The sequence below is a fragment of the Alexandromys fortis genome, unplaced genomic scaffold (genome assembly GCF_014885135.2).
Source record: "Alexandromys fortis isolate MF-2015 unplaced genomic scaffold, M_Fortis_MF-2015_v1.1 scaffold_252, whole genome shotgun sequence".
NCBI classification, from domain to species: domain Eukaryota; kingdom Metazoa; phylum Chordata; class Mammalia; order Rodentia; family Cricetidae; genus Alexandromys; species Alexandromys fortis.
Window position 1 is genome coordinate 1,005,207 of NW_026068127.1, and position 27,936 is coordinate 1,033,142.

At 50.6% G+C, this 27,936-nt stretch overlaps 1 protein-coding gene across 4 annotated transcripts in view; it reads right to left on the reverse strand.

The window, feature by feature from the left end:
* Dnmt3a (DNA methyltransferase 3 alpha) overlaps nt 1-27,936 on the reverse strand; it is a 109,960-nt gene that overhangs the window by 52,296 nt on the left and 29,728 nt on the right. For all 4 annotated transcript variants that reach the window (XM_050125869.1, XM_050125871.1, XM_050125868.1 and 1 more), the window contains exon 3: nt 15,643-15,747. In XM_050125869.1, the coding sequence (XP_049981826.1) occupies nt 15,643-15,747 (105 nt within the window). The remainder of the gene's footprint in view (nt 1-15,642; nt 15,748-27,936) is intronic.

Here is a 27,936-nt window from a genome sequence, read left to right on the forward strand (position 1 = left end):
TGGCAAACAGGGACCAAACAAGGCCTTGGGAAAGAACAGCAAACCCAGCATCCCCCAATTGTGCCACCTCCGGAGGAGCCCAGCAGCTGGCCTTGTTGCTTTCCCAGTCTACCAGTCTACGCCATGGGCTCTTCATCAGGGAAAGAGAAAGTGGCGAGGAGCTGCATTAGTGCGTGCCTCAGCAGCTGGGGGTTTCGGTAGGCTGCAGCACGGAAGAGAAGTGCATGGTGGGAAGAGGGCCTCCTCCGGCCTTGCCAGGCCGTTGCTGCTGGGCAGCTACATGAGGAAAAGAGGAGGGAGCAAACGTGATCACCCACTAGCTTTAGCCACCATGCCATGTGTCCGACTGCACCCTGACCTTCCTCGTGTCGGTCTGTCACTCTGCAAGGCTGAGTCACACACGACAGAAGGACATGCCTCACTGCTCTGGTAGACACTTTCTAGGAACCAGAGGTGCCAAGTCCCACAAGGCCAACATGCTCTACAGGGACATAGGCACAGGTCACACTTGGACAGAGCCAATCTCTCATGGTTGCTCTCTCTCTTAGCCACTAGCTGCTCCGCGGAGCTGCATGAGATCACCCCATAGAGGCTTACTTCCTGCCTGGGCACCACGTGGCCTCCTCACCCAAGGACTCACTTCCTGTTGCTGCGAGCTCCACAGTCCAGGAATCCAGGATTGCTAGCTCTGGGACCCAGCCTAGCCCAGGGGTTCTCTGCCTGGCCACCCAGTCTTTCAATCACACTGCATAGGCACTTCTCTAGACCTGCCCTGCCATGAGCCCCACCCCCACCCCCGCAACGCCCCATGCTGTAGCCTCAGGTACACCCAGAAGGGGGAGCCAGTACACAGGGGGAATACAGGGATGGGAACCTACCACACAGTTGTAAGCCTAGGACCAACTTCGGGGCTGAAGCGCCTACCCCTTCCTATTGGTCCATACCCCTCCCACCGACTTTTGGGGCTGTGGATTAAACCCGGAGCCTTCCTTGCAGGTGCTAGGCGAATGCTGCCAATGACCTGTATCTCCAGCCTCACTACCACTCCCAAGCTCTCTTCCTAACCACCCTACCCTCTAAGGTTTGACTCTGTTTTGTTTTTGTTTTGTTTTGTTTTTGGAGATTGTTCTCATCTAGTCCAGGCTAGTTTTGAACTCCAGTCCTCACCTCCCCGTCACCCACCCTACTGAGTGCTGGGATTTCAAGTGTGCACTACCATGTTCAGTTTTTTTTTGTTTGTTTTGTTTTTGTTTTTGTTTTCAAGACAGGGTTTCTCTGTAGCTTTGGAGCCTGTCCTGGAACAAGCTCTTGTAGACCAGGCTGGTCTCGAACTCACAGAGATCCACCTGCCTCTGCCTCCCGGGTGCTGGGATTAGAGACGTGCACCACCACCGCCCAGCCCCATGCTCAGTTTCTACAATGCTCAGGGTGAGACCCAGGGTTTCGGGTATGCTAGGCACCCCCTCTACCCACTGAGCTACATCCCCAGACCGCCACTTCTTTCCTTTTTCTGATTCTGATAAGCGATGAGTCAGGCACTGACCTGGGCTCAAGTGAACTCAGGACTCCTACACCACAGGAAACCCCTGCTTCTCCTTACCCTCCAGCACCCAGGGCTAGGCAGGGCCCCTCCCAAAGGCTCTTGGGGCCTGGGGTAACTGGACAGAGGAAATACACCTACAGGAACTGCCCGGAGGAAGGAGTCAGGTCTGTAGTCGATGGGCAGAAGTATCTTTCCAGTTCCTGGGGAGGAGCCAGGGGCTCACAAAAAGGGCCTGCTTGTCTGGCCTGAGTTCCCTCCCCTCCCCTGTCCCGATCAGCTCCTGGACTCTTGGGACACCGGGACTTTGAGCCAGTTGGACACAGGGACTTGGTTTGAGCCAGCTGGACACAGAGCAAGACCCCAACAGTGCTCCATAAATATTCCCAATTGCTTCATTAATGGCAAAGACTATGTTAAAAGGGCAAACACACTGCTCATGAGCCCAGAGGGAGCTTTGGGCCCCCCGCAGCCATGTCAGCTGCAGGTGTCACACCAGCTGTTTCTGTTTGCTTTAGTTCTGACAGTGCCTCTGAAGAAGACAGTGCAGCCCTGAGACAGACACTTGGACACTGCTGGCCACCTTAGGAGGCACTGACCATAGCTGTGGGCCAGCATCTGAGAGGCAACATCTCCTCCTCTGGGGAAATGGGGCGGAGGGTGCTCTGAAGCTCTGGAAACTGACACTAAGATTCTAGACTTTAGTCAAACTCAGCCCTTTGCCATTGTCTGTCTCCTCCACCCAGCATGCCCCATTCTGGGTTCGTAAGCCCTGCGCACAGCCTACGCACAGCCTACGCACAGCCCCAATAGCCCTCACCACATCGGTGGCAGACGGGGACAGCTGCAGGGGCCCAACCTCGCCCTGGGGACAGGTAGAGTCCATTGTGGCATTCACCTCTAGAAGTTCTGAGTTTGCTGGCCTTTGTCCTCCTGCCAGACAAGACCCGATCCCTGTCTCAAGACAATTTCCCCGGCTTCCTCGCTATCCAGCACCCCTCAGCCTCTGCTCTGGGCAACCCATTCTGAGCAGAGTTCGCCAGTGGTTCCCGGCTAGGGGAACACTGGTGCTACCCTTCAGGGCATCTGGCAACGTGGCTGGAGATCTATTGGTGTCACGTGTCACCATATGTCACAAATGCTGGCAGCTAGTGGATGCAGGTCAAGGATGCTGCGACATACCCCACTATCAACCACATCTGGTCGCAAGAATACATTAAAAAAAAACTGACAAAAAAAATTCTCTGGTAGCTGGGGCTGTGGTGATCCGTATGTGTAATCCCAGCACTTGGGAAATGGACACTCGAGGATTGCTACAAGTTTAAGGCTAGATCTGGACTATGTAGGGAGACCCTGTCTCAAAAATAAAAATAAATTAAATATCCCCCCGATCTATCATGAGGTATATACGAAATTTGTCGTTTTAGCCACTTTTAGTATACGTCAGCTACATTCGTGTGCTGGACCATCACCGTCATCCCACACAGAAATTCTGCACCCCTGAAGCAGTAACTCCCTTTGCCCACTTCCTACTTCCCATCTTCTAAGAGCTCAGATGCTGCAGGAGGTATTGGAATAGGATCTGTGATCTTGAAGCCCTTAGGCTGCGTGCAGCTCCCATAGCCCTCACCACACAGGAGGCAGATGTGCACAGCTGCAGGGCCAGCCTCACCCTGAGGACCGGTGGAGTCCACTATGCCTTTCCCTCCTCCACCCCATGGCAGGCCACGCTGTTTACAGAGATCCCACCCTCTTATTACCGAGCTCACCATGCCGGCCTAATGGCTTGTTTACTGTATGTCTCCCTGCTGGACTGTGCCTTATTTATCTTTTCCTTTCTCTCTACCCAGCTTCCTAGCACCCAGCACAGGGCTTGGCATCCATTCACCTATAAAAATCAATAAACTTAATTATCCCGAGGATCCTGAGGCAATATATGGAGTCCTAGCTTGTCTGAGGAAGACGACTCCAAGGCTGGCCTCGGCTCACACGCACCCCTCATGCCCCTCAGCAAAGCTCCTGGGATGAATCAAGGAGGGGGCATCTGAAGGGCAGCTGCCTCCCTGGCAGAGCCTCCCTCACAGCCAAGAGAATGGCAGCCTCCAGCTCAAGGAGGAACCAAGGGTCAAGCAAGGCGCCTTCTGCAGGGGCCTGGCTGCTCCAGCCAGTTTGGAGCCCTGTGCCACCCACCCATCCTTACTCTCTAGCTAACTCCGCTACAGGGTAACTCTGACTTGCCTGCCCCAGGTGAGGAGTGAAATGTCACACTCCCCATGGGGGATATAGTTTATAAAAATTCTTTGTTATAACTATGTTTACATGTAAAAGCCCCAAACCAGGCTTACAAGAGGAGAGGACAAAGATATTGGAGAAATGGAGCCCAAGTGCCTATGGTGCTCACCCAGGTAGGGAAAGGGAAGGGGGACGGGAGGCTCATCCAGGTAGGGAGGGGGAGGGGAGGCAGTTCCCTTCCCTTTCCCCTAGCCCCTTTCTCTTCGATCCACTGAGACCCCCTTCTGCACTCTTAGGGCCTGCTGCTGTGTCTTTAAGGCCTTGGCAGTGCTGGCCCATCCAGGAACCTTGCCAGTTACATATGCACAGACACAGGTCCACCCCAGCAACACAGAGCAGCCACTGGCCAACTCCTCAATGGTGGCTGAGTCCCATGGATGCAAGGAGAGATGGAAACAAAACTGTATCAACTCAGTGCCTTTCCTAACTCTGTACCAAGTCCTGCATGCCCATCGGCACAGACCTAGCATGGTTGATTCTAGGTTCAGGAATCAGTTGAGTGTCTGAGTAAGACTGCAGCTCTACCTGGGGAAGCGCTGGCCCTGGGCTATAACTGCCACCCCAACCCTATCTGCAGCCCTTTCCCTGGCAACAGTTCCTAAGAAGCTATGGTAGCAGGAGGGCCAGGGAGGCCTACCCTATGCTCTTCCGTAAGAGGTTCCCAAGCTTCCCTCATTTAACTTTCCTGGAATAAATAGAGTCACATGGTTTAGAACTAGGTGTCCAACTCCAATTGTCTTCTATCCAGTGGAATAGTTAAAAAGGGACAGCAGTGTGGACAGGGCCAGCAGGGCTGGTGAACAAAGAGGGTTATTCTAGAATCCCTGGTCCAGGCCTGTTTACTGCCCACCTCTCAAGTCCCTCTAGGTTCTTATGACTTCTGCCTGGCTCTGCCTCTTCCCCAGAGACCTTTCCTAGTGTGGACTCAGCCAAGAAAAACCTACCAGGCTATCACAAGCCATGGCAATGGGGTATGAGGACAGGCATGTCCAGTAAGTGGCCAGCCCACTGACATAGAGTTCCAGCAGGATACCAGTCCACCTACATGAGGGCCTAGCTGAGCTCTTTGAAGACAACTGCAAAGGGTTTGGGGTGGGGCTGGAGACATGGCAAAGTAGTTAAGAGCACTTATTGCAGAGGACCTGGGTTTAGTTCCCAAGACCCACATGTGATGAGGGAGGTGATGTATGCTATGAATGCTTTATTGCCATTGGTCAATAAAGAAGCTGCTTTCGGCCAATAGCTTAACAGAGTTAAAAGCAGGCTAAAATGGATATATATAGAGAGTAGGCAGAGTCAGAGAGAGGCCATGTAGCAGCCACTGGAGTCAGACAAGACAGATGCGCTGGAATCTTGCTGGTAAACCACAGACACATGGTGATACACAAATTAATAGAAATGGGTTAATTTAAGATATAATTTCTTTTTTTTTCTTTTTTTCTTTTTTTTTTTTTTTTTTTTTTTTNTTTTTTTTTTTTTTGGTTTTTCGAGACAGGGTTTCTCTGTAGCTTTGGTTCCTGTCCTGGAACTAGCTCTGTAGACCAGGCTGGCCTCGAACTCCCAGAGATCCTCCTGCCTCCGCCTCCTGAGTGCTGGGATTAAAGGCGTGTGCCACCACCACCCGGCAAGGTATAATTTAAGATATAAGAACTAGCTAACAATATGCTTAAGCTATTGGCCAAGCAGCATTGCAAATAATATAGTTTCTGTGTGATTATTTCGGGTCTGAGCTGCTGGAACAAACGAGCAGCCTCCCCCAACACATATTGTGGGTCACAACCATCTATAACTTCAGTCCCAGGGGATCCAATGCCCTTTTTCTGGTACCTCTGGGGCACCAGGCACATATGCTCATCTACATAAAAATAAACATAAAGCAAAACTTTTTCTTTATTTTTTTTTTTAGAGTTTCTCTGTGTAATAGTCCTTGATGGAGGAAGGTCATTGGTTAAGCAATAAAGAAACTGCTTGGCCTCATAGGTTAAAACGTAGGTGGGAGGAGTAAACAGAACAGAATGCTGGGAGGAAGAGGAAGTGAGCTCAGAGGCCATGCTCCCCTCTCAGAGGCAGATGCAATGAAGCAAGCCGCCAGGTCAGACATGCTGAATCTTTCCCCGTAAGACCAGTGCTACACAGTTTATTAGAGATGGGTTGATCAGGATATGAGAATAGCCAGTAAGGGCTAGAGCTAATGGGCCAAGCAGTGTTTAAAAGAATACAATTTGTGTGTTGTTATTTTGGGGCATAAGCTAGCCAGGCGGCCACGAGCCAGGGCGGCAGGAAAGCAGCCCGCAGTTCCTACAACAAGTCCTGGCTGTCCTGAACTCATTCTGTAGATCAGGCTGGCCTAGAACTCACAGAGATCTGCCTGCCTCTGCCTCCCAAGTGCTGGGACAAAGGTGCATGTCACTGCCACCTGGCTATAGGCAAATTTTTAAAAAGGTTCCAGGGGAACTGGAAGGTCCTGTGAAAGAAGCATTGTATGCAGGGCAGCCACGTAGCAAAGGAAGTCCCTTTACAACCACTTCTGAGGGATGGGAAGCTGGCTCCGCAGTTAGGAACACTGGTTGTTCTTCCACAGGACTCACATGGTTCACAAGCATCTTAGCTCCAATCCGTGGTACCCACAGGCACCAGGAACACACAATGTAGGCAAAACGCCCATACGCATAAGATAAATAACCGAAAAGTAAGAGCATGGGGTTCCCACTTCTGCTGTCATATAGGTGGTGAGTCTGGGAAGGAACCCTAGGAAGTAGTGTCTCCCCAGTGCGATGCTCATCCTACCCCCAGCTGACATGACTTCAGGGCCCACAGAGCCTTTGTCACTCTCTGGAGAGCCATAATCACCCCCCCCCCCCCCCCCCGTCATCCACTGCCATTCCCAGGCGTCCCAGCTTGGTGATGTCTTTCCCGAGATGGAAAGAACCGCCATGTGCTGCATCTGTTGCTTTTCTTGCTGAAAAACACCTGACAAAAGCAACTTAAGGAAGGAAAGGCTCATCCTGGGATGCTGTCCATCACGGCGTGGGAGGGGGCAGCAGCTGGCCACACTACATCAGCGTCAGGAAGTGGAGGGGATGCTGACACCCCGCTGACTTTCTCCTTTGCATGCAGTTCAGGGTCTCAGCCCAAGGAATGCCGCCTCCCACATTCTGGTTGGGTCTTCCAACTTCAGTGAACCCCAACTAGCACCCCCCCTCCACAGACATGCCCAGGGGTTTGTCCCTTAAGGGTGAGTCTTGATCTGGTCACTTGGCAGTCAGTGTTAAACATCACATGCATACAGCAGTCCAGGTGAGGAAGGAAATGTGCCAAAGGCTTCCCTAGGGTCCACACGCTGGCCACTGTGGCATGGATGGAGAGAGGGTGGCGTGACTGGACCACTGGGAAGACACAGCAACGGAGACCAATGCATGGGAGAGGCTTATTGGAAGTGACCCTAAGACGTATGACGCCAGGAAGGAGTCAAGATGGGGCACAAAGAGAGGTGGGCCTTGTTATTTGTTATTCCAAGTTCACTGGAATAACAATGAATACATAATATCAGCTATCCTCCCACTGGGTTTGTTATTTCCTCCAAGGCCAGTGTGGAATCCAGCATGTTAGTGCTTTGCCACTAAGCTACACCCCCAAAGTTAGGACCAGCTATCTATAGTAATTTCTACTGATTATTTCAGAAGCTTTGGTCTTTGACAACAGCCCTGACATTGTCCCCATTGTGCTGCAGCTGGCGCCTGCGGCATCTCCTTTGCTCCTCCATCTATCTGATCAGGGGCCAGTACTATGGTTTTCTACACTCTCATCAGGTCCTGGACTTGCTTCTTAGCCCCACGTTCCCTCCCCATTTCTCAAAGAATAAAGAGTAAAACACCAGGTGTGATTGTGTATGCCTATAAACCCAACACTTTAGAGGCCGAGGCAGGAGGATTGCCAGTTGGAGATAAGTCTGAAATACACAATATGATCCTGTCTCAAAAATAAAAATAAAAAAGCTGGGTATAGTGGTGTACACCTTCAATCCCTACACTTGGGAGGTAGAGACAGGCAGATCTTTGCAAGTTTGAGGCTAGCCTGGTCCACACAGTGAATTTCAGGACACCATGTCTCAAAAATAAAATAAGGAGTAAAATCCCTCAGGCCACCTGCACACTATCTCTCCAGCCCAAGTAAGACCATTATAATGGAACCTTAGTCTACAGACGGGCTGGTAGGACAGGGCCTGCCTTTCAATCTATACAACTCACCGGCTGCCCTGATCACAAGGTCTCAGGAAAGCCTGTCACTTTTCCTTGGCTGCTCCCCTCCCTCCTTTAAGGGTCAAGCAAGATTCACATGTACCAACAAGTCTTCCCTGGCTCTATGGCCTCAAGGTTCCCACCACTGACCAGGCCCTTCCACGCTGGACTCCCTCACAGTTCACTTGAGTGTTCGGGAGGGCAAATCTTCAGGGAAGAGTTAAATGTCTGGAGCTGCACCTCACCCCCTCCAGCCCTGCCTTCCTCGTACCACCTGGAAGGCCACTGCTGGGGTAGACGGATTGACCATCAAGGAGCAGCAGCCCAGACTAAGAGAGCCTAAAATCAAGGGGGTATCAGCCACTAAGTGTCAGTTCAAAGAGCAGTTCTGTCTGGAGACAAGAAGGGCATTCTTTTGGGGAAAAATCAAATGGTTCTGAGACTGGAGAAGCAACCTATTCTGTGAAGCCATCGGAGCTGAGTAAGCCTGCTCAGCCAGCTGAGGCTCTGCCCCACAGCTCCCTGGCTTCCCCTGGCTTCTGCCCTACAGTGCTGCCCTCTGGAACCAACTCCCTCCTAGCTGTGCCGGAGGCTGCTATGGAGTAAGGAGACCAGCCTAGCTCAGCTGAGCTCAGTGCCAGCTCCCACCCACTCCTCCTCCCGCCCTTGCCGGGTTATTCTTAGCAGGAGTGACCTCAGAATGCTCCCTCCAAGCAAAAATAACCCTGGAGGAAGTTGGTGGGTATAAATCCCCACTGATACGCATGCAGCTAGCAAACAGTTTAGAAGTTTGCAGGACCGGTCTCTCTTTCTCTCTATCACAAACACACACCTACCTCCTACCCCAACTCCATAGCCTGGTGGGTCAAAGCAGAAACTGTCCCTCTGATGCCCCAGTTGGAACCATCCACAAAGAACAAAGACTTCTGCAGAGCTGTCTGGGCTTGCGACCAGGCAGGAACCAGCCTTACACAGTTTCACTTGTCAGATTGCAATGTCTTCAGGAGCTGGTGAACAGGGAAATGGCCCTTTCTTCCCACCAGGACACGGACACACACACACACACACACACACACCTCCTCTTTTGCATGGGCACTGGCCAGCCCACAGGCCCTGGCCCAGGTGCCAGCTCCCTTCCTAAGCCCCTCCTAGCCCGGCAGCTGGCTTCCTGTTTCCTGTTGCCGGCACTATCTTGGCTTTCACCAATGCAAAGCTGCCAGCTAAGCAGGCCAATGTCTACCCTGAAGCAGGCTCGCTTCCCAGTCCTTGGGCCACTCCAGCTCTCCCAGTTATACCTGGACTCCCGAGATTCCTGTTAAACTCTTCCCTCAGCTATATTTCCTTTTTTTTTAATTATTTTTTGAGACAGGGTTTCATGTGGCCCAGGCTAGCCTTGAATTTAATTCTAGCTAAGAATGACCTTGAACCTCTGATCCTCCAGATCCCAAGTGCTGGCATCCCAAGCGTGTTTACACGGTGCTGAGCATCAAACCCAGTGCCTTGCACTTGCACGGCAAGCACTCTACCAGCTGAACTACACCCCAGACCTCGGTTTTCTTTGTATGTTTTCTGGAACAGTTTGCACACATTTTCAAACAGCCCTGCATTCATATATTAACTTAAATAAGAGCCTTTGGGGACCCAGGCTCTCAAGCCTCGTATACATTAGTGAGAAGGAAAACACAGGGCTTCACAGTAGGGGGTGGGGGATCCAAGTGGTGAAACTTCTAATTAATTGTGTGTGTGTGTGTGTGTGTGTGTGTGTGTGTGTGTGTGTGTGGTGTTTATGCCATGCCACTCTTTGAAGGTCAGAGGACAACTGTTGGCAGCCAGTTGTTTCCACTCCCTGTGGATTTTTCAGTCTTTTACCTACTAAGTCATCTCGACAGCCTGAGGGAAGCCTTTCAAATGGCCTTTGCAGGCAACAAAGCACGACGCTATTGGCCTTTATTCTTGGTCTTGGTCCTTGGCGGTGGTGTAACGAAATGAGCTCCATTTGGAAGTCATGCAAAAGAGATGGTACCAAGGGTCAAGAGGCAGGAGGATTGTGGCAAGTTCAGCGACAGCCAGGGCTACAAAGTGAGACTGTCTCAAAAAAACAGCCAAAGCACACCCCAAACCAGATAGGTGTGGTGGTCGTTCCCGCCTGCCAGCTCAGTGCCTGAGAGATGGTGGAGGCAGGAGAACCAGCAGACTGGAAACAATACAGGCGCAAGGACTCATGGACTTGATAACATACTTCGATTATAGAAGGGGTGGGAGGAGGGGGAGGGAGAAGGAGGAAGAAATTTTCAGGACTGGGGGTGTGGCTCAGGCTGAGATTTTGCTGAAGCTCTGTAAACTAGGTTTGAGCAGCACTGAGTGATCGTGTAAAGAAGTAAATAATTCAATTGCAGCTTAGAACCGTCAAGACAAGCAGCAACCATGTTTCTGGAAGTGAGGCCTGCAGACCACTGCCATCCAAATGCGTGCCTTCCAGTTCTCCTGGTCTCTTAGTTCTTCACCCGTATGATTTTATAACCGGCCAAGAAGAGTCTTTCCATCTAAGGGGGCCAAATGAGCTTAGGGTTTTTTTGTTTTTAATTTTATTTTCCTTATTTTAATTTCTAGTTAAAATTTAATTGTGTGTGTGCATGTGGGTGTGGGTATGTGTGTATTATCGGGAGAGGGAGAGGAGGTGCATACACCACAGCATGGGTGTGGAGATCCCAGGACAACTCCGTGGAGTCAGTTCTCTCCGCTCCTTTTCGGTTCGGGGACTGAACTCAGGCTGCCGGCTGCGAGCAGTGAGTACCAGTCCCTTGGCTCACCGGACTATGAAGGAGCACAGGTGGGGAGATGAGCCTGGGGGACAGCAGGAATACAAGGTTCTTCTGCCCAAGGGGATAAGTGTTGGGCACTAGAGGTGGGGGCGAGGAAAGTGACATGGTAGGTGCTGGGAAGTTGGGTATAATGCTCTGGAGCTTGTCTTATAAGAAACCGGGAGTCCTAGGGCTCGAGAGATGCCCCACCATTAAGAGCATTTGCTGCTCTTCCAGAGGATCCAGGTCCCAGAACCCACATGGCAGCTCACACCCTGCTGGGCTCAGTGGCACACACCACACACCTTTAACCCCAGTACTCCAGAAGGCCAACCTGGTCTTCAGCCAGGGCTACACAGTGAGGCCCAGTGAAAGAAAAAGAGATGGGAAGGGGGGAGGAAATATGGTGTCCCTACAGCAGTGAGAGGCCCTCAACCTGTGGGTCTATGGTCCCTTTGGGGTACAAACAACCCTTTCACAGGGATTTCCTAAGGCCACTGGAAAACACAGATATTTACATTAAGATTCACAACAGTATCAAAAATGCAATTATGAAGTAGCAACGAAAATAATTTTATGGTTGAGGGTCACCACAGCATAAGGAACTGTATAAAAGGGTCGCAGCGTTAGAAGGTTAGGAACGGCTGCCCTTGAGTCTCAAGAACAGAGACCTGACAAGCGGGACAATACTGTGACTCTCTTCTTTAGTACATGAGACTGGAAGATACATTTCTTCTTCCTAGGTGAAGGGTGAAGTGAAGTAGGCTGGACATCCCTGGCTCGAGGTGCTAACACAGCAATACCCAAGGGCAGATATCTGAGGATGGCAACATAGGACAGGCCTGGGGACAGACTGAGGAGGACGTCAAGGGTGCTCAATCCTGGGGCCGAGGAGGAGCACTTGGTGCACCTGAAGCTCTGCAGTGCTGTGGGAGTAAAGCCAGCATGAAGGAAGTCCTCTGTGTGGCCATGCTCCCCTGCGACTCTTGGCCTCCCCGGCTCTCCCTCCCTGCCCTCTACAGGCTCCCTGGGAGACAAACTGGGTCTCTAATGCTCCTTCGGAATCCAGCCCTAGGGCCAGGCTGCAGCAGAACACAGAGAAGCCTGCAAAGCTCCTGCTGAGAAGGAGATAGGGACCCCAGGAGAGAGGAAGAAGCGTGGACCAAACACCTGCCCCACAAGAGCAAAGAACCCAGCCTCAGGCCATCAGCAGCCAGTCAGTAACCCGGAAGCATCCCCAGGCGGTCTCCCAGTAAAAACCGCATTTTCTGAGCTGACTTTCTCTGTTCCCTCCAAAGTATAAGGTGTCCCTTAAATTTTTTTTTAAAGCAACTGGAGACAGAGTTTATTTTCATTTAAATTTTCTGTTCTTTTTTTTAAAAATCTATTTATTTATTATGTATACAGTATTCTTGGTATTCTGCCTGCATGTATCCCTGCAGGCCAGAAGAGGGCACCAGATCTCATTAAAAATGGTTGTGAGCCACCATATGGTTGCTGGGAACTGAACTCAGGACCTTTGGAAGAGCAGGCAATGCTCTTAACAACTGAGCCATCTCTCCAGCCCCAATTTTTTTTTTTAATGTATTAGTGTTTTGCCAGCTTATGTGTCTGTGTTCTACATCCATGCCTGGTGCCCTTGGAGGTTGGAAAGAGTGCATCAAATCTCCTGGAACTGGAGTTGTGTATGGTTGTGAGCCACCATATGGGTACTGGGAGTCAAACCGGGGTCCTCTGCAGAAGCAACAAGTGTTCCAAACTGTTAGGCCAACTCTCCAGCCCTTCATAGCAACACTTTTTAAAATTTAATTTAATTTTTTAGACAGTGTCTCACCATGGCCAAGGCTGGCTTCAAATTTAGCTGAGGATGACCTTGAACTTCTAATCTTCCTGCCTCCACACTCACAGATGTGTGCCACCATGTTCAGTATTATATGGTATTGGGATCAAACCCAGGGATTCATGTAGTGATATTTTATTTGTATTTTAATAAAGCTTACCCAAAGCTCAGAATGCAAAACTAAGCCACTAGAGGCCAGGGAGTGGTGGCATACACCTTTAATCCCAGGATTCAGAGACTGAGGCCGAGGGACCTCTGTGAGTTCAAGGCTACCCTGGGCTATACCACCTGGATCCAGAAACAGATCCAGGTGGTGGTGGCTTACACCTTTAATTCCAGTGTTTGGGAGTCACACACCTTTTATCCCAGTACTAGGAAGATGGAGACAGGGGCTAGGAGTGATAGGGCTGGGAAGAGAGAGGAATGCAAAAGGGAAGACACAGGCTCTCTGGAGTGTGGAGTCTGAGGATTCCTGGAGACAGGATCTCACCCTTTAGGTCTGAAGAATTGGTAGAGGTAAAAGATCTCTCTGGTGATTGGCTGCTTTGTTTTTCTGATCTTCAGCTTGAATTTTAATATCTGTCTTTGGGTTTTTATTATTCGTGCTACAGATTCATGCGCACTAGGCAAGCACTCTACCAACCAAGCCACATTCCCAGACCACAGGGCTTCCTTCTAACATTCATCTCATGCCCCGGATTCCTCAGTTAGCAAGAGCTCTCCAAGGAGCTTTCTGTCCAGGGACCTCTCCTCTGCATCCAGGTGGCTATAGTGTCGCCTAGGACACAGGCTGGACCATATCCACCTTTGTGTGATGTGCACCGCCTCCCCTGGGGGGCTGCTCAGAGGTCAGTATTGGAGCCCACCCCTAAGCCTGCAGCCTGGCCTGCAGACACTGGCCGCTAAAATTATGCAAGTTTGATGGAGGAAGGTCATTGAGCAATAAAGCAACTGCTTGGCTGGCCCTGATAGGTTAAAGCATAGGTGGGAGAAGTAAACAGAATAGAATTCTGGGCGGAAGAGGAAGTGAGGTCAGACTCTGCTCTGCTCCCAGAGAGACCCAACAGCTCTGCTCTCTGGAGCAGAGACGCCATGCTCAGCTCTCCCGGGTAGACACGATAGCTCTGTGCTCTGAGGCAGACGCATGAAGCTCAGACCCACGATGGATGTAGGCTAGAATCTTCCCGGTAAGCGCACCTTGGGGTGCTTACAAACAATTATTAGAAATGGGCTAGTCCAGGTGCGAGAATTAGCCTAGAAGAGGCTAGATAGAAATGGGCCAATTCATTTAAATGAATACAGTTTGTGTGTTATTTCGGGCATGAGCTAGCCAGGCGGCCGGGGTGCTTGGGACGCAGCCCCGCCGCTCCTATTTCAACACAAGTTTAATTATCTGGCCAGCACTGGCCATTTGGGCTCCACTTTGTTGTTTGCAAGTACCCCAGGAAGGTACAGGCATTCACGGCAGCCCTGTTCCAATGAGGAATTGGTCAGAGAGGGTACGTGACCGTATGAGGTCACATAGCTTCAAACTGAGGACTTCTTTCTCCTGACAATCTGTGACTGCCGTGGTACCCTTGCTCAGCAGCAGCTGGCAGAGACTGGGTCACGCACCTCGCTGTCACCACACTCTGGAAGGAAAGCATCCTGCCTGCCCTTCTCAGTGGCAAGTACAAGCTCATAAAGGTGGTGAGCTGTGAAGCTGGCATTTGAACGCAGGTCTTCTGGATTCCAAAGACAGTATTTTTCTCTCTGCAATGAAGCCGGATCCAGGCATGGGCTGAATGACTCCCTTCCAGTCCCCATTCTGCAAGTTATTTCCTTATACCCTCTGACCCAGACTTTCCCCCTCTCTCAGTGTGGTGCCTGCCTTTTGATTTTAGACCGACAAATTGGAGTCAAGGGGTCACTGCCTCTTTATTTGTTACAGGTGGTGGCTCTGGGTCCTCAGCAACTAACTAGAGTGGAGAAATTTGTTCTGCAGATTACAGGCTGAGGCGCCTCAGGGGGGAAAAGGGTGTGCCTACAGTCACAGGGGGCCAGCTGCCCCTTTGCACACCTTCACCCCCCAAGGTGCTCTCAGGTGAGAGAGTGGGGCAGAAGTACCTGGGAGATCTGCCAGTGCCGCCTGCAGCAAACCGGAAATTCTTTTGAACTCTCATTTCATCCTTCCATTGTCAAGTGAATTTTTCATTACAGGCCATAAAATATCCATGTGTGCTTTATTATGAAAATGTCCTAAATGACTTACCAGCTAGTCCCCTAACTCCCGCTCTTCCCTGGACCTACTTTCCTACCTAGCTGTGCAAAAATCGCTGCTCCCTGCCTTGCCTATCCCCCCTATCCCCCCCTGCTCTGAGTTTACCGTTCTCTGCTGGAAGGGCTAAGAGAAAGGAACCAGCTGGCCTTCTGCTGGGAAATAATTATCTACCGAAGTTAGGCATGAGGGAGTCCGGCTCTTCCAGCCCACAGCTTCGCCACACCCCCAGCTCTCTCCATCTTGAGTAGACCCGGAGTTCCCCAAGACTTCAGCAGCATGGCTCCTTGAAGGAGGAGCTTGTGGGCGTCAGGAGGACCTGCACCCCTCCTGCAGAAGTGCAGCATCCCTTCCTTTTTCTGGAACCAGGCTCTGACCTTGAGTCCTTTCCTCCAAAGTTCCCTTCCTGGGAGCAGAGGGACCTGCAGGGGCCCTTCTGGAGGGAAGCCAGGGATCAGAGCCTGGCTGAAATCTCAGCTCCCATACCCACCAGCCAAGTTCCCTGGCCTCCAGTTCAAAACTGGAGGAAAATAGGGAAAGACAAGGTGTTTGGAAGGCTCAAAGAATGGAGAATCCAGCAAAGGCCCGCAGCTGGCCTTAATATCCCGAGGCCTTAGACACACATTGCCGCTGTCCACAGCACAGGAACGGGTAGCGTGAAAGAGGACACTCACCGGTGGGTGCTTGCGCTTCCGGCCAGGCCTCCCCACCTTCCGGGTCGTGGTGCTGGGTTCCTGGCGCTCTTCCTTGCCACGATTCTCCTCCTGTTCCTCTCCTTCCTGTGGGCACAGACACACCCGGTAAGTCTGAGCTGACCCAAGAGGCACTGTGTTCCAGGCTAGCTGGACTGGCATCGGCCTCCTCCAGTCCTAATTCCACAACAGTCGCACATGCAGGGCTGTGCCATGCTGTCCCCACCCTTCCTGGATGGTAAAGCTGAGCTCCATCCAGATACATCGGATCTCCATCTGCATACAGCTGGGGCAGATGATGTGCCTAGCAGGCATAAGACCCTAGATTCAACCCCTAGCATTGACCAAATAAAAAAACTGGGTAAGACCTACAGGGCCCCCAGGAACCCCACTCTCTGTGTGTGTATTTTGATTTTTTTGTTTTGTTTAAGATAGGGTCTCAGCTGGGCAGTGGTGGCACACACCTTTAATCCCAGCATTTGGGAGGCAGAGACAGGGGGATCTCAGTGAGTTAAAGGCCAGCCTAGTCTATAAAAAATGTTCCAGAACAGCCTGGAATGTTACACAGGGAAACCCTGTCTCAAAAAAACAAAACGAAACAAACAAACAAAAAAGACAGGGTCTCTTGAATTTGCTATGTAGACGAGGCCTCAAAGGAAACCATCTGCTTCTGTCTCTTGAATGTCAGGATTAAAGGTGTTTGCCCCATGCTCAGCTCCCTTTTTGATTTTTTTTTTCTTCAAAAGGGTTTCTCTGTGTAGTCCTGGCTGGCCTGAACTGTAGACCAGGCTGACCTCAAACTCAGAGATCCATTCCCTCTGCCTCCCGAGTGCTGGGATTAAAGGTGTGCGCCACCACTGCCCAGCTGTGATAAATAAATCTTAGAAAAAAAAAAAAGTGTGTGTGCCACCACCACTCTGCTTCCTTTTTGATTTTTAAGACAGGACCTCATTTAGCTCAGATTAGGCTCTAACTCCCTATGTAGCCAGGGATGACCCTGAACTACTACCTCCATCTCCGGGTGCTGGGCATGAGCCACCACACTTGGCTTTAACCATACTCCTTTTCTTTCTTCATGTGTAGGTGCACGTGTGTATGTTGTATGTGCATGCACTTGTATGCATGTGTGTGGAAACCTTAGGTGTTTTCTTCAATTGCCCTTCATCTTTTTTTTTCCCTCCAAGACAGGGTTTCTCAGTATAGGCTTGGCTATTCTGGAACTCACTCTTTAGACTGGGCTGGTCTCAAACTCACAGAGATCCGCCTGCCTCTGCCTTTGATGCTGGGATTAAAGGTGTGCGCCACCACTGCCCAGCCTGCTCTCTACTTTTTAAAAAATAATAAGAATCATTACATATAGGGTCAGGTGGTGGTGACTAACACTTTTAATTCCTAGCACTCAGGAGGCAGAGGCAGGTGGATCTCTGTGAGTTCGAGGTCAGCCTGGTCTACAGAGTGAGTTCCAGGACAGCCAGGGCTACACAGAGAAACCCTGCCTCGAAAAACCAAACCAAAAAGCTACTACACATATTAATTTGTATGTATGTGACTGTACACACATGCACCACAGTGTACATGAGAAGGTCAGAGGCCTTTCAGCTGACTGTCTCCACCATGCTGGTTGTTGAACTCGGGTGGTCAGCTTTGGGTCAAGTGATTTTTATCCACTGAACCGTATCACCAATCCTAAACCTTACCTTTTGAGACCGGGTCTTCTCAAATGGCTGTCAAGCACTTCCTGACTATGTCTCTCCAACGCTGGTGTTACAGCTATGCACTTCTCATGCAGCATTTATGTGGGTGCTGGGAAATCTGACCTCAGGTCCTCATGTTGCATAGCAAGAACTTTACCCACTGAGCCATCTCCCTTGCCCCCATATTTTCCTAATCACTAGACCATAACACAAGGCTTTGGTAATGGATTTATTTCTGAGTCTCTTTGGTTTGGGTGTTAGGTACTGAACCCAGGACATCCTATCTGCTAGGTAAGTGCTCTACCACTGAGCCATATTTCCAGACCACAGCAGGTTTTATTTAGATGAAGAAAAAAAATCTACATAGGTACAAACATTTAAGGAGCAAGCTATTTAATGAATCTTTATCGAAAACAAGACAACATGAGAAGAAACGGTCAACTTAGTGATGTTGTTTACAGTGCATACACTACTCGAAATGCAGGCCTCTGTGCAGAATGCAGGAATGTGGTTCAGGCTGTAAACACCTCTTAGTCCATGTGGCCTGGCCCTGATAATGTCATCATTCTACAGAAGCATCCTGGAGACCATGGTACCCCTTGATCCTTCTCACTCATAAAGTTTTGTTTGCTTTGTTTCCATTTGTCAAAACCTCCTCAGGGCCAAGACCTCTGGGCTTTACCTCCTGGGGCAGAGTTGCATGCCTAGAAAGTCCTGCTTCACTGCTCCAGCCTGGCCACAAACCACCTACAAGTCCCTTTTGACTCAGCAGACTCCAGCATGACTAACCACTGGCAGAAACAATGTTGGGGAAGGGGAAAGTGCCCTGGACCCAGCTGAAGGATAGTAAGCTGCTCCCCAAACCCCACATGGTATTAGTAGCTGAAAATGGCTTTGCAGATCTCACTGAGGAGCCAAGCCGCAGAGACAGTGGTATCATGGACAGAGAAGGTGAGGGTGCCCAGGTTTCCTGGAGATTTGAGATGGTCCTCCACATCCTACTCAACTTTCATTTTCTGCGATTTCAAAATAGTCTGTGGTTCACCACATTAATTTTCAGGTATTAGTAGGGCATGCAATGAAGACCTACTGTGATCAATCTCAGGCATCCGACAGACAACAAAGAGCACCCTTGACCTTTATGCCCATCTGCCCGCCCATCCATCCATCCATCCATCCATCATCTACTCAAGGCATGTCTGGGAAGAAAACAATCACAGCTCAGGTTCTAACAATCCTCTGAAGAATGTGAGTGGAGGTGACAGACAGGCATACCTTGGCACCCGCTGGTGGGGACAGTCCAGCTTGCAGAGGAGACAGAACAGACAGAGGCACAGATGCCGTCTCGGGGCATTGTAGGGTCAAGAAAGGTCTGTTGCTAGGCAAGAGACATCTGGCAAGGGGTCATCAGAGCTGGCTTCGGAGGGCACTGCCACTGGGCAAGTGCACAATGGCATGAGGACAGGGAGTTGGAGAAGGGCTGGAAAGGACCATGTAAGGAGTCCAGCCATAAAGGTTCTCCATGAGGAGTCAGCAAGCAGAGGAGGGTTCAGTGTGGAGGGAGAGAATGGTGCCAAGACCACTGTCTCTGGGGGTTCCTTTGAGGAGAGGCTGATAAGAGGTGCTAGAAGGCTCTGGAGAGACAGGCAACAGAGGGGGGACCTGTCACGGGTAGTCCAAGGTCATATGCCCAAGAGAAGCCAGGCTGTTGACTCAGAACTGTCTCCCAAGGTTCTAAAGATATCCCTGCAAGAAAGGGTTGCTGGGGAAACACAGACCAAATCTGAACCACGCAGCTCAGAGTATGAGGGTCACTGTGGGATGGCAACTTTGGGAGTGAGGTATTGCTTTAGGTTTGATTCTACCACAGCTTGTTTCCACCTTTATAAACTATGAGGAGGTGGTAGACATGGCACAGGACCTGCAGCACACTACAGTGGGTCCGGGGCTCCTGTTTCCTCATCTGGGATCCTGCTCTGAGCCTCAGTTCCTTATTCTCAAGATGAGGTGAGAACATGGCCATTCCGCCTGCCTCTTGGGATACTAAAGTGAACAATGGCAGGTCTGCTATCTATTTTGTTTGCTGTTTCTTCCTCAGAGCCTAGGATGGATCCTGTAAGAACTACACTACCTGGGATTTGAACTATTTCTTTAGTAAACTACATTTATTAGTTACTGGTTTGGGATTTGACCATCTAGATTTCGTTAGGAAAATCAAAGAGTGAAAGCCAATCTTGTCTTTAATCAAAAAAAAAAAAAAAGTGGCCACCACATAGCAATGACCAAAATCCAAAGTGGGCTAGATTGGTAGACTTGCCTAGTGTGCTTGAAACTGTGGCTGGATCCCTAGCACTGCACAAAGCAGGTGTGGTAGGACATGCCCATAACCCCAGCACATGGGAGGTTATCCTTGGTTAAAAGAGCGTTCAAAACCATCGGAGACCTTGACCAAAACAAAAATGGAAATTGAACCAAACCAGAGACACTTGGCCTTTCGGCACAGCCCCGCCCCTGTCCTCACAACTCACAGCAAACATTATGCCATACGGCTGTGGCCCACAGCTTCACCCCAGACAAGCTGCTCAGGCATGCTTCACACACTCAGTACACTCTTGCCACTGCAGATTCAATTCAAGGTAACCCAGCCCCGGAAGAAGGGGCCACCTCTCCAGAACCTGGAGAGTACCAGGCGGGGGCTATGTGCCAGTGCCAGGCCCGAACCCTATGCCCAGCATGAAGCAAGCTGTGCACAGACCTCCCAGACTTCAGAATCTACATCCAGGCTTGGCTCCCACCTTCCCTGGTGGCTCAGAAGCACAGCTCTGTGGGAAGCAAGTTATCAGCATACCATTCTAAAATGGAGGGCGTGCTCTGCTCAGGGCCCACCTGTGGTTCCTGCTGCTGGGCAGGGGCTGATACACTGAGTGGGTGAACAGATGGCCCGGGCCATGCCCTCAATGACTCCAGGGAGGCGTATCAAGTGGTTTATTCTTGCATCTGTCAGGGGCCTGTTTTACAGTGTCTGTGCTGATGGGTTCCGCAAAGGAATGTGAGCTCTGCTTCTCAAATCTGTAAGCAGTACTGAATGAAGGGCGTCTCTAATACTGAAGTGCAAGAGTCACCTGAGCATGTGGAAACAGCAACACATTTAGTGGGAACAGATTAGAGTCCAGGTTGGCCTCCTCATCTGTCAGGTTAGGAGATTCAGTTAGTCACTTTTAAGAGCTGGGGGGGGGGGGTGGACAGAAATTATAAATGGGGGTTTGGAAAGAGCAGGGTCTTCCTGTGCTCTGTGCTCACTAGTCACCTCCAACTTACCATCTTCTCCACAGCCTGCTTTCCTCATCCATAAAATGGGGATCATACTTCACAGTGACAGCATCAACAATAAATAAGGGGACAGATGAACACTGGCACGTGACAGTCGCTGGGGAACTGTTCACTTCCTCCTGCCTCCATACAGTCTGACCATGTTTCACAGGCCAGCATCCCCAGCACCCCACCCCCACCCCTCCTGGCCTCCAGCAAATCCCAGCTCTCTCCTCCATGTGCAGCCATCACTCTCGAGCAGACAGATCCCAACATCTGGCTGCTGCCGTTGCTATGGTGAGCTATGCGGGTGCTGGGGCTCCCCGACTTTTCCAAATTGGAAGGTGGATTATGTCATTCTACAGAGCTTAAGCCTCCTCTGAGGGGAACCCCAGGGGCCTGCAGGATCAAATCCAGCTCCTAGTTCTTGCAAAGATCCCCTGGGCTCTTGCTTGAATGACTGTGTCTCCTTTCCATCCCAGGGCCCCCGACACAGGCAGCAGGTGCAGAAGCGGCTGCTTCCCCAGGCATCTAGGCATAGTTATTTCTTCTGTCTGAACCACCTTTCCTGAAGGCTGCCCAGTCTCACTTCCTGGGCTTGTGTCTCCTGGTCTTCCTCTTGTCCCTACCTAGACTGAATGAGTAGATCCTGATAGAAGGGTGTCTATGTTTGTAATGCCTACTACATAGGAGTTCAACCTGGTTATCATGCTGACTACGAGCTTCTTAAAGGAAGCAACAAGAGCTCTTGTTTATTTTTGGTTTTGGAGGCAGAGTCTCACTATGAATTTCAGGCTGATCTCAAACTTGCAATCCTCCTGCCTCGGCCTCCCAATGCTAGGATTATAAGCATACACTACTATGCTGGGCCAATCGGGACTTCTTGGAAGGTAGAGGCAGGAGGATCAGAAGTTCTAGGCTAGCCTAGAGTACTTGAGAGCCTGTTTCAAAACCCCAAAACAAAATGAAGAAAGGCCTAGGCTGATGCGACTACACAAGACAGACACTGGAAACCCTTGGATGAGTGACTACCACAGCGGATACTCAGGAAAGAATAGAGTCCACATACACAAATGAGATGTACACACAAACCTACAAACCTGGGCAAATACACAGTGCACAGGGCTCCGGAGACAAAGAGATCTTTGTTTCCACAGTCACAAACAGGATGATTATGATTTTAGCCCAGCCTGGCCTAAAACTCATTATGTAGCCCAGGCTTGCCTCAAATTTAACACCAGTCCTCCTGCCTTACCCTCTGAAGGGCTGATAACAGGCATGAGCCACCACACCTGTGTTCTTTTCCATATGTTACTGTTCGTTGGGGAGGCCCTCAGGGTGTGACTCGGGGTGTCCACGATTCCCTGGTCCTGCTGCCTTCATCTCCCAAGTGTCAGGATTACAGACATATGCCACAATCCCAAATGTATCTTCCATACCTTAACACAATGGTCACTTTCCAGTTCTGGAGTCTTTACAGCGTGTGGGCACCTTCAGCAAGGGTGTCCTGCTAGATCAAGTGGTTCCCGTCATTCAGCCTCTCTCTAAACTTCGGAGGCTACGGTTTGACCCACATTTTAGTGCAGCTCACGGGATGGATTATTTTAAGTCACATACAACTTTGTCTGGCAAGCTTGGCTATGCCAACAGTAATCACTCATGTGTATAGTACAGCAGACTCCACATACTCTATTTTGTTGTTGGGTTTTGAAACAGGTGCTCAAGTATCAGAGGCTGGTCTTGAACTTATGGTCCTCCTTCCTCTACCTCCTGACATTGGGATTATAGGTCTGCACTACCATGTCAGGCTGTTTCATTTTATTCTTCTGATTTACAGGAACCAGACTGGGTGTCATGTTTTCCCATGACACAGGTGGGAAACAAGAGAGACTATGAGATTCTTGGAAGGCGGAGAGGCATGCGAGAAGGCCTTCAAAACAAACGGCTCCACCTTCTCACTCCCAGCCTGTGGGTCTTTCCAATGTAGCTGCCATTATATCCCCCATGCCATGTTCTACACACACATGTGCAAACACACACAGCAAAAACACGAGTGATGCACACTGCCAGCACACCTGATATTCACTGGCACACATACACACTTATTCATGCTTGCCTCTTCATTCCTAGACACAGGTACCCTTGCCCCACAAAGAGATATTTTGCCAGAAGCCCCTTCTCAAAACAGAAAGACATCCATGCTCCTGTCAGTGCTTAGACCAGAAGCCACTGACCCAGAATCTGCTGATCGGATGCTTCAAGTTGGTGTTTGAGTCAAGGGGATGAACGTGCCAGATCTAGCCAACTACCTGCCCAGGCCTCTGTACCGTCTTTGCCAGCTGGCTGGTCTTCCAGGGGCTGTCTGTGGCTGTGGAATTCGATGAAAAGAATTGTCCTCTGCAGGAGGCAAAGCCCTGCCCCAGCCGCCAGAGCATCCTATGGCGGGAGCCCTAGCAGGGCACGGCAGACCTGTACAAAACATGCACAGCTCTCACACGCACACATTCACACGCGGACATGCCTTGTCCCCCGGCAGACGTAGTTCTCACTACAGCCACCTCTGAAAGCTCATTAGCCTTTTGTTTCAATGACTCGACTGTAGTCGGCAAACATTCGGTGGCTTCGTGGGATAAATACTGATGGAAATTGTCCCTTCTAGCCAAAGGCCGCATCCCTGGAGACAGGAGACCTATAGATTATGGGTATTTGTACATAGCAGGCACTCCATACATGTTAAAGAGTTAGCAATAGTTTTGCCTGCCAGGGCATCCATCCTGCTCCATAAGCCTGCCTCACTTACTTCTGGAACAAACACAAACACAGTGGGCTGGATCTCACCCTCCACCAGCAGGCGAGGCAATAGGGATGTGATGAAAATGTCCACTGAGTACCCCAGGTCCTGGATACGAATGGACGCAGTCTCGAGCAGGAGATGACACAGAAACGAGCCCATGGCCGAGGCAAGGCTGTGGTCTAGAACCAACCCTGTGGGCACTACCCCACTCATGCCTGCTCCTTCAGCGGCCCACTATGGCTCTGGACTACCCTTGATGGCCACCTGACCTCTGTCAAGTTCCCTAGCATCCTTTGGATCCCAACCTGTGGAATAAATGGGGATAAAGGCAGCAGGCATCTCCCAGGCTACTATGGACAGCTGTGTTTAAAGGATATGCTTGAACAATCTGCCACATCATACAGTGAAGTAAGATGCCTATGGCTGACACCTTAGCTGTCCTGCGGCACTGCAAAGGTAGCCACGGGTACAACCAGGCCTCCAGGCCAAGTGACAGGGCACAGGGGTCATTTCCTGTCCTAGGACACTCACTAGTTAAGGTCAGCTCTCCATGCTCCCTCTACATCACTGAGTCCAGTCTTCCCTACACTTACCCTAGGGAACCTGCTTTCCTAACAGGGCTGAGTTCTGACCCTCACCTTATCATTTACAGCAGGAAGGACCCAAGTGACGACAGTCCTGGCTGGAGGCCCTGCGCAGGCTCCTGGAGCTATGCATGGCAGGCTATAGACCTCACTGCCACTTGCCTTGGTTTCCCTTCTGTCCCATGCATACAGGGACCTCAGGCCTTTTGTGCCTGCAGACCTGGAGAAGAGCTTCTCCTCACAATTCTGGCTAGGAGATGGCTCCAGGCCACACTCAACACACCCCATCCTGGCTCCCTTCCCCCAAAGCTCCAAGGGGCCTTACCTCCAAAAGGAGGCAGGAAGACAGGTAGGGGTGGAGGCAAGCAGGCAGGCCACAATCAGAGGGATGAGTGATAGTTATCTAAAATCTAGATTAATTAGGCTAGTTTACTATGTAGCAGGTCCCTAAGTTAATCAATCACTCACACGCGCCATTTCCCTGAAGTATCCCAGGCAGTCATGGAGCTGGTTCTGCGCTGAGTCATGCATGAGAGCCCTGATGCGAATCCAGGTCGGTCTCCAGGCCTGGCTGACCCCGCCCAAGGCCTTTATGACAGCATGGCTAAATTGGATGGCTCATAGCATCTAACTTTAAAGAATTTTAGACAATATAAGCCAAAGCCTGGGTCCTGGTCAGCTCTAGCGGACCACATACATCAGAAGCCTGCCGCAAGTGCCAAGCAGTCAATTACTCCACTAAGAAGAAATATACAAGTCATTACCATGTGGGAAGGAGAAAAAAAAAATCAACTTTTCTCTATTTAAAAATACTCTAGGGATGGAGGTGAGGGGCTGGGAAGATGGCTCAGTGGCTAAAAGTGTGCATTGCTTTTTCAGAGGACCTGAGTTCTAATTCTAGCTCTCACATTAGACACCTCAAAACCAGCTGTAACTCCAGCTCCGAGGATGTGGCACCTCTAGCTGCCAGACCTCTACTCATATGTGGCATGTGCACACACATGTGGCACACGTACACACACACATGGCATGTACACACATACATGATATGCACACACACACGATTTAAAGATATGGTTTTTTTGTTTGTTTGTTTGTTTTTGTTTCTTGAGACAGGATTTCTCTGTGTAGCTTTGGAGCCTGTCCTGGAACTCTCTTTGTAGACCAGGTTGGCCTCGAACTCACAGCGATCCTCTGCCTCCCAAGTGCTGGGATTAAAGTCATGTGCCACCACTGCCCGGTAAAATAAATGATATTGAAAAAAATTAAATAAAGGAGGCAGGAGAAATGGCTCAGTGGTTAAGAGCACTGGTTGCTCTTCCAGAGGACCCAGGTTTAATTCCCAGGACCCACATGGCAGCTCACAATTGTCTGTAACTCTAGTCGTAGGGGATCTGACACTCTCACAGAGACATACATGCAAGCAAAACACCAAAAAAAATTTTTTTTAATAAAAATATAAAACTCCTCTAGAGATGCTCTTCAGAGGAGCCCCTAAGGAGCTGCCAGTCCTGAGTGAGCATGGAGGGAAATCTAAGCAAACACAGGCAGAGGAGTCCCAGAATGCTCCATTTTCCTGCAGACTGTGGACCCGCAAACAAAGCCAGGATTTGAGGCTGGCAAGGACTTCACCCAACAATGCCCTTGAGCTCTGTGTCACACTGAGGAAGAGCTCAGTGCCAAGGGAACCCTGTACTTGCCAGGCCTCTGGGCTGGAGGAGGGAGGTAAGAAAAGAGCCCTAGTCTTAGCCCCATGCACACCTACACACACACACACACACACACTCATGCACACACTTTTGAACTTTCCAGCACAAATCCACACTATTGCAGTCTCCTCCACCCCACAACAGGAAGGGCAGGAGGGGTAAGCTGCCTGATGACCGGCCCGACTGCCATGGCATGGCCTTACCATCTTTGTTCCCTCCTATCCCTGTCCTTCACTAGTCCTCCAGGACCATCTGGTCTACCTTGCAGACTTGTGGAACTGAGCTGAGTTAGAAGCTCCTGGAAAGGTAAGGAAGTCTGAAGACAGGGTTGGAGGGAGGAAGAAAAAGAACAATACATCCAAAGAGTAAGGGATGTGGAGAAGTGGGATGCTCATAGTAGTGTCTGCAATGAGGAAGATTGTGTGTGTGTGTGCGCACGTGTGTGCATGCGTGTGTATGTGTCTACATTCCTACGGGAGCAGAAGTGCCTTTGACATCCACAAGGGAAGAGCTACACAAACCCTCTACTTTCATTGTAAATGAACACCCTTGAATCTGCAGCAGGAGAAACCCAGGCAACACTTCTGGGCAGCACAGCTGGAAGCCGCAGCTCACTCCACCCCCCTTCATCTGGGAGGACCCTGAATAGCACCCTGGGAGACTTCAGACCAGTGGCTTAGCATTTCCAAGCTTCAATTTAGTTCTTAATAAGAGACTATCCTAAGAATATCAGTGCCTTTGGGGTAACTGTAAGAAATAAAATAATCCATGTGGTGTATCTAGCAAACAATCAATGCTCAATGCATCTTGGCCACAAAGTGTCTGAAGCCAGAGCAAAGGAAGCAGGCAGGTAATGGAAAGAGCCTAGGGCCTAGACCCTGCCTACTCCAGTTCATATGCAGGGTCTGAGGAAGCCCCTGAATGTTCTTGTTCCTTCCCCTCCATACTTCCATTTCCCCTGAGTTTCTTGACTCTCTACTTACCTCTTAGAGCCCCAGCTCTGTGCTATAGACTCACTTACCAATGCACTGCTCCCAATCCCCCCATGAGCCCCTCTGCTCTCAGCCTCCCCAAGCAGCAACCCCTGCCCAGCTCATAGATGGCAAAATGCAAGAATGGGGTTACTTCTATAGTCCCCTCTGTGTCCTCTGAGGCAAGCACAGCCCCTTTTGTCTTTCACCTCAATTGCACCCCACCTGTCTGGCCCTGGGCTCCTGGTGGAGTCTCATGCCTCTTGGCTCCCATCCATGGCATTCTTTCTACTTCATGCCGCTGCAGACCCTGGGCAATCATGTGCAAGAGAAGGGCTGTAGACCTCACCCTCCCGGGCTGTGGGCAACAGACCCCTAGGGTCCCTTCCCCAGAGCTCTCAACTCTGCAGGTCAGGCAGGGGCTTGCACCATGCAGTTCCCACATGTTGGCAGGGGACGCTGAGCGGTTGGTTTGGGAGTCACATCTGAGTCACGCTGGTCTCCTGCAAACTGTAACCCATGAGAGTACAGTCAGGGCTTTCCTGGAGAGGAGGGTGATCGAGGAAGCAGCCAGCAGGAGAGAGGAGGCAAAAGCAGGGCCCAGGAAGGGCACAAATGCTATCTGGAGGCAGCAAGGATAAGGCTAGACAAGCAGGTGGGGCTGGTGAATGAAAGGGCCAGCAGGAGCCTCACCCCTGCCCTCAGGCTCAGCAGCTGGCTCCATTGTGCCAGGTGTCTGCGGCACCTCTGGAGGTTCTTTGGCTATAGAGCAAAGTCCATGTCCCCCATATGCAGCTACACAATGTCCCTACCCCAGGCTGGCTTTTAAGGACCATTATGGCAACTGTCAGTGTCTCTACCTGCCTTTACCAGGTGTCTGTGAGCTGCAGCTGGAGCCAGTCCATAGGTGCTAGGGAGGGGTGCCAGGTGAGCCAGCACATGTGCTGTGGGTGTAGGTGGTTAGAAAGGAGGCCCAGCCAGGCCCCAGCCTTTGTCTATCCAGATTGCTGTCATCTTTTGGTATAATGGCCCCTGCCAGTATGTGAGTATGCTCGCTCTATCAGTCCCGGGATCTAGGGCTGGGTGTGTGCTTGTTGCCACCCGAGCCAGAGTAGTTACTATGGGTAGATAATAATAGCAATCGTAATCCCTCATAATTGGACCAGACTTTGCTGTCTGCAGGGCAGTTCCCTGCCCGTGACCTCATCTGACTTC